Genomic DNA, 15,800 nt, shown 5'->3' with positions numbered 1-15,800 from the left:
GCCAGCTCACTTATCCAGAATTATCCATTATGATTTTAGACGGCACATTTATGAAAACTGTTCTACAGCTAATGAAGTAGAAAAGGAGATCATTGAGTTTCAATAAATTGTTCCTTAAGCATGTTGGGATGTCATTACTCATTAGCTACTTTAATAAACAAACCTCTATTTAGAACTTGCTTTGTATATATTTGATGGCCTTGTGTTATTAGTGTATTTGTTTGATTTTTAGCTTTCTGGCTGGAAAAACTTGCTAGGGCACCTATATATGGCTTTATTTCCCACATTTTACAAAAGGAGCTTGAAATAAAGATAATTGATTACTTGCTTTTTGGACCTCCCGAATTATGTTCCCAAAACTCAGGAGTCTCCTGGTCAGTCCAGGACAGTAGGCAAATAGATGTACTTCATAATAGCAATGGTTCCATGGGCACTTTATATCAATTTACTCGGTATCATGGTGAAAAGTGTCATTTCTTGCGCTTCCAACTCTGATTGGCCATTATTTTATTTCTGTGGCAGCATCAAATTTGAACATATTTTCTAACTTATATAACATAATTTTTGTAATTAGTTACTTAATAAAAAAGAACTTTGATATTAGCACTTGGATTTTTCTGAGGATGAATAAGAGAAGTAATACGTACTATATGTTGACAAGATAAAGCTATCATTTTCTGTGCAACAACCAATAAAAATAATAATACTAATAAATATTTTAAGCACATCATTTTATTGTTCGCTGGCGGTGAAACTAGGATAAAAGCATGATTGCATGATTTAAAATTGCATTTCACACTATCCCCGTGGTGCGTTACAGAGGCTTTTCCTAGAATGGAAAAAAGAATTGAAATAAGTTCATCAAACAATTTTTTGGCAGTTGTCAGCACGTAGATGTGTTTCCAATGAGTTTATCTAAATTGTGCTTGCACAGAACAGCTGAGCATAACATTTTCCGTTTGCTCACCTTCTACTTGTCTAAACAGTCGAGTAGAAGTGTCCATATCACTAGGAGCTGAGGGATGTGTATAAATGTAAAGAGGTCCCATCCAATTTTGCTGCTTCCCAACATGATATATGCGCAGATCAAGCATCACATGTGTGTTAGTGAAACGTACGATAATGCAGCTAACTAAACAAACAAAGCTAATTAAACCTGGTGCACCTAAGAGAAACTTTAAATATACAGTCACTTCTTATTTCTCCCATTTCTTCATACCTGGAGTCATTTTTTATTATGTCATTTTTAGTACTTGAAATGTTTACATAGTTGTGTGCTTCCAACTTTAGTATAATTATAGTAAACAGAGATTTTCAGTTTTATGTTTATGTACAAAGTGATACAAAAATAAATGTGATAGCCATGTAAAATCAACACATAAACAATATATCTACAGGTTGTTTGACACGCGTTACAGCATTCGAGAAAACGGGCAGCTCCTAACCATTCTCAGCGTAGAAGAAGGTGACGATGGCGTGTACTGCTGCCTGGCTAAAAATGGTGTGGGAGATCCTGCAGAAAGCTGCGGGGCTTTGCAAGTGAAAATGAGTAAGTGTCAATGATAATAAAATGAGTTCAGTTTTTTCCAGCAGTTGTTCTCTCCTTAAAATCCAAATAGCAGACCTGTCTGTCCTCCATAACTGCCTTTAAACAATGGAAAATAGATCCAACTTTACAAATCTGTGCAAAAATAATGTTTAATGGGGTTGTCTTAATAAAGAACTCAACTAAATTAGATAAATGTAAAAATAAGCAAGCAAAATAATGTTCAAGCAAACAGCTTAACAATTGCATTTACTATAGTTCTGTTTATTTTTTACATATCACAAATTCCTCAACAAAATTATATCACGATAATTTGATCGGATTAGAAATCTCACATTAGACAAATTAAGTTAATATGTCTACAGCAGTGGTGTAAGAATAGGGGGTGCAGGGGGTGTTGCAGGTATGAGTCCCAGAGGTGAGGGGGTCATTCCCACTCCAAGGTTCCCACTATGCTCTCTTATAGAGCAGAGTGGGGGGCCTGGAAGGTGGGGATGGCCTCACCAGGGCCACTACCCAAAGTTTGATATAGAGCCATGCACTGTCCCGCCCCTGGTCTACAGTATATTTTTAAGCCTAAATGTAGACCTGTCATTGTAGACAGAAATTTTGTGCCATATTCAGTTCACAAGAAATAAAAGGTTGCTCTCTCTGAAAGCAGTGATTACCATTTAATGCAAAGGGGTATTTTTCTTTGATAACTATATTGCTTGAACTTATTACTGAGATAAAAGTTTACGTGCAGCTCTTTTGAAGGTTTGAGGGCAGTACGTGTATAAAAGTATATAAAAGTATATAAAAGAATATAAAAGTATATAAAAGTTTATCAGCTTCCCCATCACTGATTTAGTTCCTCTGACTTTTTATTGCAAAATCCTGTAAACTTAATAAAAGCATTATCTAAATATGCTAATAGGAAAGGAATTTAGTGAAAACTTGGTCTTCAAAATTACAACACATCCCTAAGGTTAAGTGTCATTTTTTTTCAATGTCTGTTTTTAGAGCCGAAAATCACTCGTCCACCAATGAATGCAAAGCTTATAGAAGGAGTGAAAGCTGTCCTACCCTGCAATACATTAGGAAACCCAAAGCCTTTTGTTTCATGGATGAAAGGAGAGAATGCTGTTAAGGTAAACAACTCAAAATAAAAAGATTAAAGATATCTATATAGAAATAGAAAGTCTTTACACTATTATGCAAACTTTGACTTGAAAACTGTTATCTCTGTAGTTGTGGGAATTAGTGGGATAAAGTTATGTACCTAAATATTTTTCTGTGTGGATACATTTCAATTAAAAGTTCAAACAAAGATTGTTGCCATGGATACCGTTCACTATTTATGCAAGAACAGTTGTAGTGAGCCAAATGGTATATATATAACATCATAAGTAGGATATAATTAAAAGAAAAGATACATAATGTTCTAAAAAGAGGTTATAAGTATTTTAAAGCTGATCAAACACCAGAGATAAATTATTTCTCCATGACAAGTTAAAGAGTAACTCCAACGCACAATGATTTTGCATAATAAATATTATTTCCTAATATTGCAAATAGGACTTCTGCCTGAAATTGCATATTGAAAACTAACCTTCCTTAACAACATTGTTTACAATCAGTCTAGTCGGATGTGGTAGGAATTTTTGTCACTTATAAAGCCAACACACTTCACACCTACGAAAAAATAATGATAATAACAGCAACAACCTCCATATATCTACTTAACATAAAAGAGACAGGCAATATTTCTGGCACTTTCAATTACCTCGACATGTAAAAAGCGAGTTCCCAAATATCTACAGTGACAAATCACATAATTTCTAATGGTCATAGTGAAAACTCTGCTTTTAAAGTGGCAATGGGTGAACCCACCGCCTGTATCATGTAATGTAGTTGGTGGGTCTGGACATTGCCGTTTTAAATGCACCGTTTTCACTGTGACCATTATAAGTGACGTGATTAGTCACTGTAGATATTTGGGAAACCCGCTGTGTGGAGTACTTGAAAGTGCTTCAACTACTGCCTATCTCTTTTATGGTAAGTAGATATTTGGAGGTTGTCGCTGATATTGTAATCATTATTTTTCATCGGTGTCCAGTGTGTCGGCTTTATAAGTGCCAATGATATGACTACTACTGGTGTAGTCCACAGTCTGTGTGAAATGGCAGCAACAGTCACAGAGGTCATTTTAGGCAGAAGCCCTATTTAAAGTGTTAGGAGTAATTCAGTAAGTTTTGGTACTCAGCACAATGATTTTAATTAGGCAAACCATGTTCTAGTGGAGTTACCCTTTAGGGCGTATTCAATTGTCAGCGTTAAATGAGCACTCGAAAAATCTTACCGTTAATACGGTAATTACTTGCGGAATTTCAGCTCGCAGCTCCCTGAGCTGCGAGCTGAAATTCTGCGAGTAAACTACCGTATTAACGGTTTTCGCGCGCAATTTTACCATATAAACGGTAATATTTTTTGAGCGCTCGTTTTGCAGCGTTAACGCTGACAATTGAATAGAGTCCATTAATGTATACCATTTCAAACCACTTGCAGAGTAACAGTTTTGCTTTACAAAGCATAGGGTACATCTCTTTTTCTACTCTCATCCTAATAATCAGCAATTGTATTTCATACTCTCTCTCCTTGTTGGTTTGCTCCCTCCTAAATAACCATCTCTTCCACAGGGAACTATTGCCCTGTCTATAACATCGTCTTTGAAAAAAGTTCTTAAAGGGCTTACTAACACCTTGCATTTTATACTGAGATACTGTATCAATTTGCAATTGAATCAGATAAGAATCAAGTTATAGTTTGCACAGAAGCAGAGATAGTCCATTCTTCGTTCTCGGATTCAACCAGGCCACAGCAAACCATAATCAAACATTTTGTTTAACCGTAGACTAAATAGACTATGCCACTCTATGCTTCTTTTGTGGTTGCCATCTACAACCATAATATAACTAGAAGGGTTGTTGCTGCCTAAAAAGTCCCTACATTTTTTAACATTTTGTAGTTAATTCACTATTCTGCTGTTTTCTATAATTTATTTTTATTCCTACAATCATGAACTTACAATTGCCAAACAATCTTACTTCATAAGACTCAGTTCCTCAGTGCCCTCATCTTTCTGCTAATTCCAGTCCATACACCCAACAAAAACCTTTTTTCAAGAATCATTGCTGATACTACAAACTCATCCATGCACTGTTTTTGAACCTATGAATAGGGTCAATGCTTATGCTCTCTTTCCATGATATTATTACATCTATTATTGTAAAATGTTTAGAAAAAGAGAATGAAGAGTCACCAAATTCTGCAACATATAAACAAAAATGATGGGAGCACTAATTAATTTCCCTAAAGCACTTCTATCCGATTATAATCCTCTGTAATCAGGGCCGGATTAAGGGAATGGAGGCCCCTGGGCTAAAGGGGCCTCCATTCCCCCATGATCGGAGCTGCCCACGCCCCCTCCCCCCCCCGTGATCGGAGCTGCCCGCGCCCTTCCCCCCCATGATCGGAGCTGCCTGAGCTGCCCGCGCACTCCCCCCCACCCCGGAACTTACCTCCTTCTCCGGCGCTCTGTACTCTCTTTACTGAGGAGATCTCGTGAGAGTGAGACTCACGAGATCTCCTCAGTAAGGAGACTACAGGGCGCCGGAGAAGTACTGCAGGGAAAGCGCTCAGCAGCACTGATCGCCCCAGGGGCGCCCCCGCCCCGACCGATCAATACTGCTGCTGAGCACTTTCAAGGGCCCCCTGGATGCCATAGGCCCCTGGGCTGTAGCCCAGTTAGCCCTATGGTTAATCCGGCCCTGTATGTAATATTGGCAGAAGTTTGACCAGTGGCCACAATTATCCAAATTTGTCATTTAACAACATTCCTACCCATTTTGAATACTGTTGTCTGAACATATATATACCAATGCTGTAGATGTCTACAAATACAAATTTTTGTTGTAATTATTTTTAATTTAATAGAACTCTATGGAGATGTATTGGCTTAAATTCATGTATTTGTGGGACAAAATGGTTGAGGGTGTTCGTTGCAAATGTAAAAAATGTCATGAAGAGCAAGATTATTTAAAGGAGATGCAGAGGTTGAGCGTGTGAAAGGTTTTTCTGGGACTTGGGTACTGGAAAATTATACCACTTTTTTTTATACATTTCAAATATTTACATCTTACAAGGATCTTAAAAATCGTACCGTACCTGTCAAAGAGGTACAGTTGGAGGGTATGTGTTTTAATGTTACTCATCACCGTCATCATCATCATCATTTATTTATATAGCGCCAACATATTCTATAGCGCTTTACAAGTGGGGACAAAAGTACACAGTAGAGTATTAAACCAACTGGGTAAATGAGGTGAGAGGGCCCTGCTGGCAAGCATACAATCTATGGGACAATGGGAGTTTAATACATGAGGTCAACATTTTGCATTTTGGTCCAGTCAGATTGCAAGGGTAAAAAGTGATTTGTAAGCTAAATAATCTCTTCACACAGAAATATTGGTCAGGGGGATGTTGTCTTGTGTGAATTGTGTAACGGGTGATAATATGGTAATCTAGGGAGGTTAAGAGGGTGGTTGAGGAATATTATAAGCTTGTCTGAAGAGGTTTATTTTCAGAGAACGCTTGAAAGTTTGTAGACCAGAGGAAAGTCTTATTGTGTGAGACAGGGAATTCCATACTTGACATTTGGGTGAATTTTACTCAGTTATATAGGGCTTATCCATGCTGAATTTTTTATAGAATTGTTTTGATACTCATTTGTATATTTGCAGGAAAATGCTCGCATCTCCATTTTAGATTCTGGAAGCCTGAGAATTCAGAAAGTACAAAGAGAAGATGTAGGTCAGTACCGATGTGTAGCCAAGAACAGCCTCGGCACAGCAATTTCCAAGCCTGCAGTGCTGGAAGTGGAAGGTAAGACATGGCTTATTATTAATGCCATTTATCTCTGGAGACAAACATTTTCTTGTAAGAGTGGAAAAGGTTATAGGTAGTGTTATGCAGTTATGATAGTTATGAAGCTGAGACACCTCACCATGGCATTGGGTTATGGCCACTGCTTACTGGTGAAGCTAGCCTTGGGAAAGTTCATACTGAGAAATGCATGTCGGCATTAGTTGTGTGCTTACATATTATTCTGAATTAATTGCATATATTACTATATACATTTTTGCTATGTGTGAAGCTGTTTAGTAAAATTGTTTATAGGGTCAGTTGTGGCCATTGAGGGATATGGTAGTGAAATAGTATATTGCCAATTTTGTATGTAAGAAATTTGAATCTCACTAGGATCCAGATGCATGCAGGGCAATTAAAGAGAAGACTATGAGAGATTGTGGTGTGGGTCCTTGTGAGTGTGACATACTCTAGCAAACATCCTAACTGGGTAGTTATTGTACAGTCACATACCCCAATGAGAGATACGCAAAATGGATCACAAATTAATATCGATCCTCCTTTTAGAATTAGCAACAATGTTGTAAATGACAAGGTAACCTTAGCAACTTATTAATGAGAGGCAATTGAAAAGATTGTATTTATAAATCACCTATACATGTAGTAAATCAACTTCAGACTTTGGGAAGTAATACTAGATAGTGATATGAGTTTGATTCCCGACCATGGCCTTATCTGTGTAGAGTTTGTTTGTTCGCCTGTGTTTGCGTTGGTTTCCTCCCACACGCCAAAAACTTACTAGTAGGTTAATTGGCCACTATTAAATTGACCTTAGTCTCTCTCTCTCTGTCTGTGTGTGACTGTTATGGAATTTAGTCTATAAGTCCTCAATGGGGCAGGGACTGATGTGAGTGAGTTCTCTGTACAGTGCTGCTGAATTTGTGGCGCTATATGAATAGCTGCTGCTGATGATGATGATGATGGTGATATACACTTAAACAATTGCAATAAATTAACCTTCAACATAAAGGCCAAATAGTATGTAGGAAAAATATGGAATAATTGTCTCTTTAGGGGTATTCAATTGTTAGCGAGATCCCCGGAAAACGAGCGTTCTAAAAATATTAGCGTTAATACGGTAATTACTCGCTGACTTTCATCTCGCAGCTCCCTGAGCTGCGAGATGAAATTCAGCGAGTAAACTACCGTATTAACGGTATTTACGCGCATATTACCGTATTAACGCTAATATATTTTGAGCGCTCGTTTTTCCGGGGATCTTGCTAACAATTGAATACCCCCCTTTGTGTCCTTACTGTAATAATACAATTAGTAAGATTTTGTATTTAACATCTTTATTATGTGAATGTATCTTTTTACCAAACTTTCTTTTTCTTTAATCACTATAAGTTTGATTTTATTTAGTTGTTTGTTAAGATATACCTTGCAGTTGTGAGTTCTTACATTTTTATTTGATACTAATAAAGATTATACATTTTAAGAAAAATAGTGTTGTCAATAAAGTGCACCACAATACTGAAATCTTTCTTCTCTATGTGTTGGTTATCTATCAAGGATATATCATGCACAAATAGGAGATGTGGAAAAGTAGAGAGGGCTCATCAAAGTAAATTATTAAGAAAGTGGTTAGCCAAATGAATGAATTGTATAGACTCCTAATACTTCTTTATAAATGCTATTTGCTTATCACCAAAACCCAAACAAACTGCAAATTCCAATGATATGATAGATATATATAGTGGATGATTTTTTTAAAATATGTTAACAGTGGATAAATCACCCTGTTGGATTTCATCTGCAAGGTCATTTTATTAGATACATAGACATGTGTAATTTTCATGTTATTGTACCCTTATCTTTTACTTATTTAATTTTGCATTCCTGAGCTCATCAACAGACTTTACGTAAATAGCTGTAATTATCTTAGCTCTCATAAATCTGTAGGAAAGAAATGTACATTTAAAAAAAAAAAAAAAAAAAGAAGTTTGTTTCATAGAGTTGTGTTTGACACAACAATTTTCCCAGTATAGGTTTGACAGGAGTCTCACAACATCTGATTCTGAGCTCCTTTTTATCTACCTTCCTACTCTCTACTCCTTTTACTACCAAGCTCCCTCCATTCTCCTCCTGACATCTTGACACTGCCCTGTCCAGGGTCGGTGCTAGGGTTCTCAGCGCCCTAGGCAGAATTTCAAAATACCGCCCCCTTCCCCCCTTCACCCCAAGACACGCCAAATACCCACTTCCCAGACCCTCACAACTTCACTTTTGGTAAAAAAAAAAAAAAGAAGATAAGTCTTACCTCCTACAGCGGTCTGGCTGCCGTGATGTTTCATAGAGAACGTTGAAAGTCTAGACTCCACTGCTGTCCAGGGTCTATCACAGGATTTCTAGAGGTGAAGTATCCAAGTATTAGATATGGAAACAAAAACTTGTGAGAATGACCCATCACACTGCTCCCCCTGCAGCATACTGCCCCCCCCCCCACTGCTTGACCATGTCCTCTCTTCCCCCCCTGCTTGACCATGTCCTCTGTCCCCCCCTGCAGCACCATGTCCTCTCCCCCCCCTGCAGCACCATGTCCTCTGCCCCCCCCCTGCAGCACCATGTCCTCTGCCCCCCCCCCTGCAGCACCATGTCCTCTGTCATCCCCCCTGCAGCACCATGTCCTCTGTCGTCCCCCCTGCAGCACCATGTCCTCTGTCGTCCCCCCTGCAGCACCATGTCCTCTGTCCCCACCCGCAGCACCATGTCCTCAGTCCCCCTCCCCGCAGCACCATGTCCTCTGCCCCCCCCTGCAGCACCATGTCCTCTGCCCCCCCCTGCAGCACCATGTCCTCTGCCCCCCCCCCTGCAGCACCATGTCCTCTGCCCCCCCCCTGCAGCACCATGTCGTCTGTCCCCCCCCTGCAGCACCATGTCCTCTGTCCCCCCCCTGCAGCACCATGTCCTCTGTCCCCTCCCGCAGCACCATGTCCTCTGTCCCCCCCCCTGCAGCACCATGTCCTCTGCCCCCCCCTGCAGCACCATGTCCTCTGCCCCCCCCCTGCAGCACCATGTCCTCTGTCCCCCCCCTGCAGCACCATGATTTTATTGGCACGTCATGCTCTATATTTGACTTGCAGCAAGTCAATAATAGAGCATGAGGTGCTAATAAAATAATTATTTTATCCACCATAGTGTTTAAATCAAAGATAGAGCATGAAGTGCAAAATAATAGTAATTTTTCCACCGCATATTTTGCAAATCAAATATAGAGTATGACGTGGAAAATAGTAATTTTTATGCCATTGAAAAAATACTATTTTCCACCTCATGCTTTGGGTACCCCATTTTTTAGAAAATAAAATTAATAATACCCTCAAAAAAAATAATTAAATATGCTTACCGTTTTTGATGCTGAAGGATGGTCAGATGCAGGGAGGCTCTTCTTTAATGGCTGCCCACCGCTCCTCACCTTCTTTACAACAAAGGAGATGGGTGGAGCAGCCGGGTGCATACTGGGAAGGGAGGGGGGTGTTGGGTAAACTTTATTCACACTGTCTGTCAGTGACAGACAGTGTGATAATGCACAGCAGGCTCCGCCGGGTAAACACATGTCACCTGATCACTGACGTCAGTGATCAGGTGTGTGGCCTGGGCGCATCAGAGAAAAATTGACAGTCGTGGCGGACATTGAAAAAACAGCGGCGGCGGGGCACCTCTCACCCACTTCTCTCCGCTGACTAGGCAACTGCCTAAGGTTGCCTAATGGGAGCTCCGGGCCTGGCCCTGTCACATACAGCCCTGCTCTCACTAACATAATCATACGAGCTGACGGGTTTCTGCCTCCCATATAATCAACACACTAATCTGCTGAAATATTCTGCGCTACTGTAAACATTCTTAGTATTTTATTGACCTCAGCTTGTTCTACCCGCACCCACTTCAAAAAACACGAATGTGCAAATGATGAAGAATGACAATAATAATAATTCACGGTTCACTACTAAAAGTAGAAAGGTGAATAGGGGCTAATTTACTAAGCACAGTAATTTGAGCACAGCTCCAAAGGACTTTTTTTGAACATAAATTCATTTGCACAAATACTGAAAAGCGAATGTGTGCAAATCAGGGCACCTAACCATTTTTTCGCAAATGTTATATTTTTCATTACATTTTGCATTTTGTGAATACTTATGGATATTTAATGTGTACGAATACTGATGCATGTCACTAACAGTTCACATTACATTCAGATCTAAAATAAGTCTAATAAGTAGCTAACTTACTTTTTAATGGTTGTATTGGTGGCTGTTTCTAAAGCAGAATAAACCTTTCACACTACATAGTTACAGTATTTGCTCTAGAAATGCTTTCTGTTACATTGGGTGTATTAATAAGATTTTGCATCACTGATACATTTTTACGGTAATTTACCAACTGCTGTGTCTTCTTACTAACAAAAAATAGTATTTATCTAATTCAAAGATCATTATGCACAATTACTATTCCTGTTCAGCAGTTATAATATAGGGAATATATCCATTACATTCTGTCTTCTTGTTGTCCACTCTTTCCACAGACAACAGTTAACCTTGCTCTCCCGAGTTTTATATGAATGGGAAGTTCGCTGGGGAAGGGGCATCAATATCTGATCATCCTCATTGAGTGCAGTGTTTTTTTTTCTCAGTAATGGAAACCATTTGGCTACTTAGATCTCTATATTATCATTAAGTGTCCCTAACAATGAACTTTCTTTTGTTCTTTGTCTGAGTATGCACACGATGACAGACTAATTGCTCTGATAGATACATAATGCCATCTGATTGGTTTGCCCTGTACTGTTAAACAGCATTTAATAGCTGTGGCCCCTGGTGTACTGGTAAAGCTCCATTGATAATGCTGAGTTTTTAGAACATATTTATGAGCAGAATTTTACAGAGATTACAGAATGGGTGGTTGATTGTTTCTTATGTCCCTACTGTTCTATTCAACGTTGCTTTATTATTTAAATATACAATGCATGATATAATAAACTAGTATCAGTTACAACAATTTTATGAATATGTGCCCTCTCAAATTAAATTTATAAATGATGCTAGATACTGAGAGCTTATGATGCTAGATAATGATAGTGTGAGCTTAAATTACTAAGTATGGTGGTAATATTGCAATTAGAGCATCTTCTACAGGTCACCACCCCTGGAATCGTACCCAGTAGGCATTTCGTTCTAATTGCGCTGTAGCCATGTAAGCAACACAGGAGGTCTGCATGACTGAGAGCTGTTTTTGCAAGACTAAAGTTGCCAAAGCTAATAAAATTGCCTTGCAAAAGATGAACTTCATCCATTGTTTTTGTTTTCTTCAAACAGTTTCGAAACAGCTATTGGTATATTTATGCCTGGCACAATTCTCATCATGGGTTTGTAACAGCCATATTCACAATCCCCAGTGTATTATTGTTTGCACAAAAATATGCAGTGGATTATAAATTTGAGTGTTGCTTTCTGACTATATAAAGAAACAAAATGTTATTTTAGCTGAGCAGTATTTGAAAATAGGGAAGGTTTACAAGATTCCTTGCATACATTAAAGCCTTAGAAGAAGGAACACAAGCAAAGGAGAGCTCTCATTCTTCGTGACTTGTGAGCTTTTAAGTGCTGAAGACAAGTAGTTGTCACTATGTGCTATTACTGATTACTAAATCATGTCTTGATTGTACTTGTCTGTGTCAGTGGTTAACAACCATGTTTTAGGGACATATTTGTATCACAACAGTGGTGGTGCTTTAGGAATAAGCCACACATTTCCTACATTTTTAAATACTTATATTTTACATGATTACTGTTGGATAGGGCTCTACACATCAAGTATCATTGTAGCGCTAGCCGGGTCATGCATGCGGACATACACTGACAATGGCCCAGTGAAGCAGCAACTTAACCCTTATCAGTGGCAGATCTAGTGGGGTCTAATCAGGGTAACTGCTCCCCCCTCCCAGCAGGGCCAGGCTGCTGTGAACGCATGCTATATACATGTGCTTGTCGGCTGAGAGGCAAACAGAAAACCTGCCTGTCTGCTCTGATTGTTCTTTACACACAAGCAGATTGGCTGGGTGGCATGCTCTGCCCGCCTCTCAGCTGACAGGGTCATGTATGTGTGCGGCTGCAGCACCCCTGCCCCTGCTAGGAGTGTAAAAAGAAAGTGAAAAAGGGGCTGGACACTAAATCTTACTGCTCCTTACCATGTCATGGTCTCCCATGACAGCGTGGGAAATCCCCCTAGCATATCAATAGACCTTGCGTCTGTTAATAATTCTTTCTTCACGGATAGTATTCCATAGAAGATCATAGTTTAAAGTCATCTTCTTTAATGTCTTCGTTTTTTGCAAATCAGTATCCTGAGGTTTATTTTGGCTTCAAGAAAGAAGAAAGGAAGATTATTTTCAATTACCTTTTGGAATATTTTTGGGGCTTTTTTTCATGGACAACTACTGGACCTTGGAATATTAAGGTTTTTTTTATGGTTTCATGCATTATTGGGTTAGAAGCTTACAAGATTGGATCGATTACAGATGAAGACATCAAATGGTAAGTATATGGGGATTTTTTATTTTTAATAAAATTATGTGGTTACAAAGTGGTGTCTGATTTATTTACGTTTCAGGTTGTTTTTTTTTAAATAAAATAGTGTGGTGTAAAAGAGGCATGTCCTGGCTGCCATGGGTATGCTGTTGCTTGTAGTTCCACAAAGTGAAAATTAAATAAACCACACCCCTCTTTTACACCACATTATTTGACTACACAAGACCTGCACAGGGAATGCAGCGTCCTGTGTAGTAGAGAACAGCAGCCCTGCACCTGAACTCAACAGGGCACGGATCTTGAGATCCGTGTCTTGATGAATTTTTTGAGCACGCAAACCTGAGATCTGTGGGTATAATTCTGAGTCACTTAGTGATTTGTTTTTTTTGGAGAGGGCTACCTGTAATCAGCTATTGAGTGTTATTTAAAAGAGCTCAAGTAGTGTAGAGATGAGCATGACCAAAATTAGTGCAGTAAGTGTGTCACATTTCCATCCTTGTATGTGTTTCACTTACGGTTGAGCGGAAAGAGCCAGAAGATGCCACACTGTCCTGGAATGACATTTCCTTCCGTTTTGCTTTGGAATGTCAGTTTGCTCAATATAACCCGTAGGTCAGTATTTGTTCTGAATATAGAAACTAGTCAGTCTAGAAACAGGTTTCCTACAGTGTCCCCGGATATAAGCTATCTACTTACATTTTTCCCCATGCTGTTCCATAGCAGAAAAAAAAAATCTATTTTTAGAATGATGTAATTGTGACATGGCATGTTTAGCGACTGGACTGTTTCTCTTCAGCTAATTAATATCACTTTGCAGTTAATATTGTCATTATAAAAAAGATAATATAATATCTTAGAACTATGGAAACAAAAATGACGCACATTTAGATTATACAATCTGTAATTAGCTGTTCACATGTACATTTACATAGTAGTTTTGGCTGCAGAGAAAATAACACAGACACAGACAGTTACACAGACATGTTTGTTATAAAAACAAAGAATATATAACATAAAAAGCCTATTTTATAGAGAGAAAAAACTGCTGTGCTTTTGACACAGAATTAAGAAACTATGGGCCTGATTCATTAAGGTTCTTAACTTGAGAAACTTCTTATTTCAGTCTCCTGGACAAAACCATGTTACAATGCAAGGGGTGCAAATTAGTATTCTGTTTTGCACATAAGTTAAATACTGACTGTTTTTTCATGTAGCACACAAATACTTGATAGCTTATTTGCACACTGAAATTTAAAGTTGATATTTGTGTGTTACATGAAAAAATAGTCAGTATTTAACTTATGTGCAAAACAGAATACTAATTTACACTCCTTGCATCGTAACATGGTTTGTCCAGGAGACTGAAATAAGAAGTTTCTCAAGTTAAGATCCTTAATGAATCAGGCCCTATATTCTTAAAGTAAGTACAAATGGGTAGCCACAAAACACATATAATGCATTAATACAATGGCAGAGAATGCATTAAATCCATGTAACAGATTATTTGCAACATGTATGTTTGTATTTGTGTATTTTAGTCAATAATGGTCTATACTTGGTATGAGCATGTTCTTTACCATTGCACAGTGGTTAGCATCGTTCCCTCACAGCACTGGGGTCAAGGGTTTGATTCCGACTGGCCCTATCTGTGGGAAGTTTGTATGTTATCCATGTGTTTGCGTGGATTTCCCCCGGATGCTGGGCTTTCCCCACAGTCCAAAAATAAGTAAGGAATTTAGACAGCTCCAATGGGACAAGGACTGATATAAATGATTAAATATTCTCTGTACAGTGTTATATAATATGGAGGTGCTATATAAGTAAACAATAAAAAGTAAATGATTTGTTTTTGATCATTGTGCACACAAATCTTTGTATTTAAAGTTTAATGTTATTTCTAGTTGTATGTTTTATATAGAATACTAAGAATCTACAAATTGTTTGGACAGTGACAGTGTAACCAACATTACTGATTATGAATCATTTTTTTAAAGAAAGCAACAATCTAAACATTAGTAGCCAATTAGCATTACATTATATTTAGTATTTTTATTTCTCTTCTTCAGATGCACCTTCACTTTAATATATTGCAATTTATGAAAAGCTCTGTATTTCACAACAAGCACTCATCAACACAATTGCTTTTCATGCTCCTGTGCTTGACCCAATGAATAATTGGCCCGCTGTATACAGGAAAATTGAAAGGATGCAGGATATATCATGGAATCAGTACTATTTTCTTGCAACAATGATCTGCCCTGCATTCAGCATGGTTGGTTGCATGCAGAGTGGGTCCATTATTAAAAGAAATCAGAAAGTACCCCAGTGAACCTGGTGAAGAAAAAAAAAATTCCATTAGAATACAAAACAAAAATAAAAAAATTATCAAAATGCTAATGAGTTTTCCCACTAACAGGGCCGGTGCTAGGGTCCATGTGCCCTAAGCACACTGTCAAAATCGGCGCCCCCCCCTCCCCCGCTCGCCGCAGGCACACTTTAAAAATTGGCGACCCCCCCCCCCCCGCCGCAGGCACACTTTAAAAATCGGCACCTGGCACTGTCAAAATCGGCGCCCTCCTCCCTCCTCCCCATGTCTTTCCTTACCTTGCCTCAACACCGGCGCTTCTCTGCTCCGTCTCCTCCCCTCCACTCACTGACACTGTCAGACCGTGATGATGATGTCACGCCGGACAGTCAGTGAGTGGATGGGAGGAGACGGAGCAGAGAAGCGGCGGTGTTGATAAATAGCCCCTTCCCCCCTC

The 15,800-nt window shown here is 38.9% G+C and overlaps 1 protein-coding gene across 1 annotated transcript in view; it reads left to right on the top strand.

Moving 5' to 3' along the window:
* The window catches only part of MUSK (muscle associated receptor tyrosine kinase), a 121,575-nt gene that overhangs the window by 21,608 nt on the left and 84,167 nt on the right, over positions 1 to 15,800 (top strand). Inside the window, exons 3-5 of the mRNA XM_075210899.1 lie at positions 1,398 to 1,549; positions 2,549 to 2,676; positions 6,328 to 6,469. Coding sequence (XP_075067000.1) covers positions 1,398 to 1,549; positions 2,549 to 2,676; positions 6,328 to 6,469 — 422 coding nt within the window. The remainder of the gene's footprint in view (positions 1 to 1,397; positions 1,550 to 2,548; positions 2,677 to 6,327; positions 6,470 to 15,800) is intronic.

The sequence above is a fragment of the Mixophyes fleayi genome, chromosome 1 (assembly GCF_038048845.1).
Source record: "Mixophyes fleayi isolate aMixFle1 chromosome 1, aMixFle1.hap1, whole genome shotgun sequence".
Classification (NCBI taxonomy): Eukaryota; Metazoa; Chordata; class Amphibia; order Anura; family Limnodynastidae; genus Mixophyes; species Mixophyes fleayi.
Note: the sequence above shows the minus strand (reverse complement) of the source record. Positions and strands in the feature narration are given on the sequence as shown.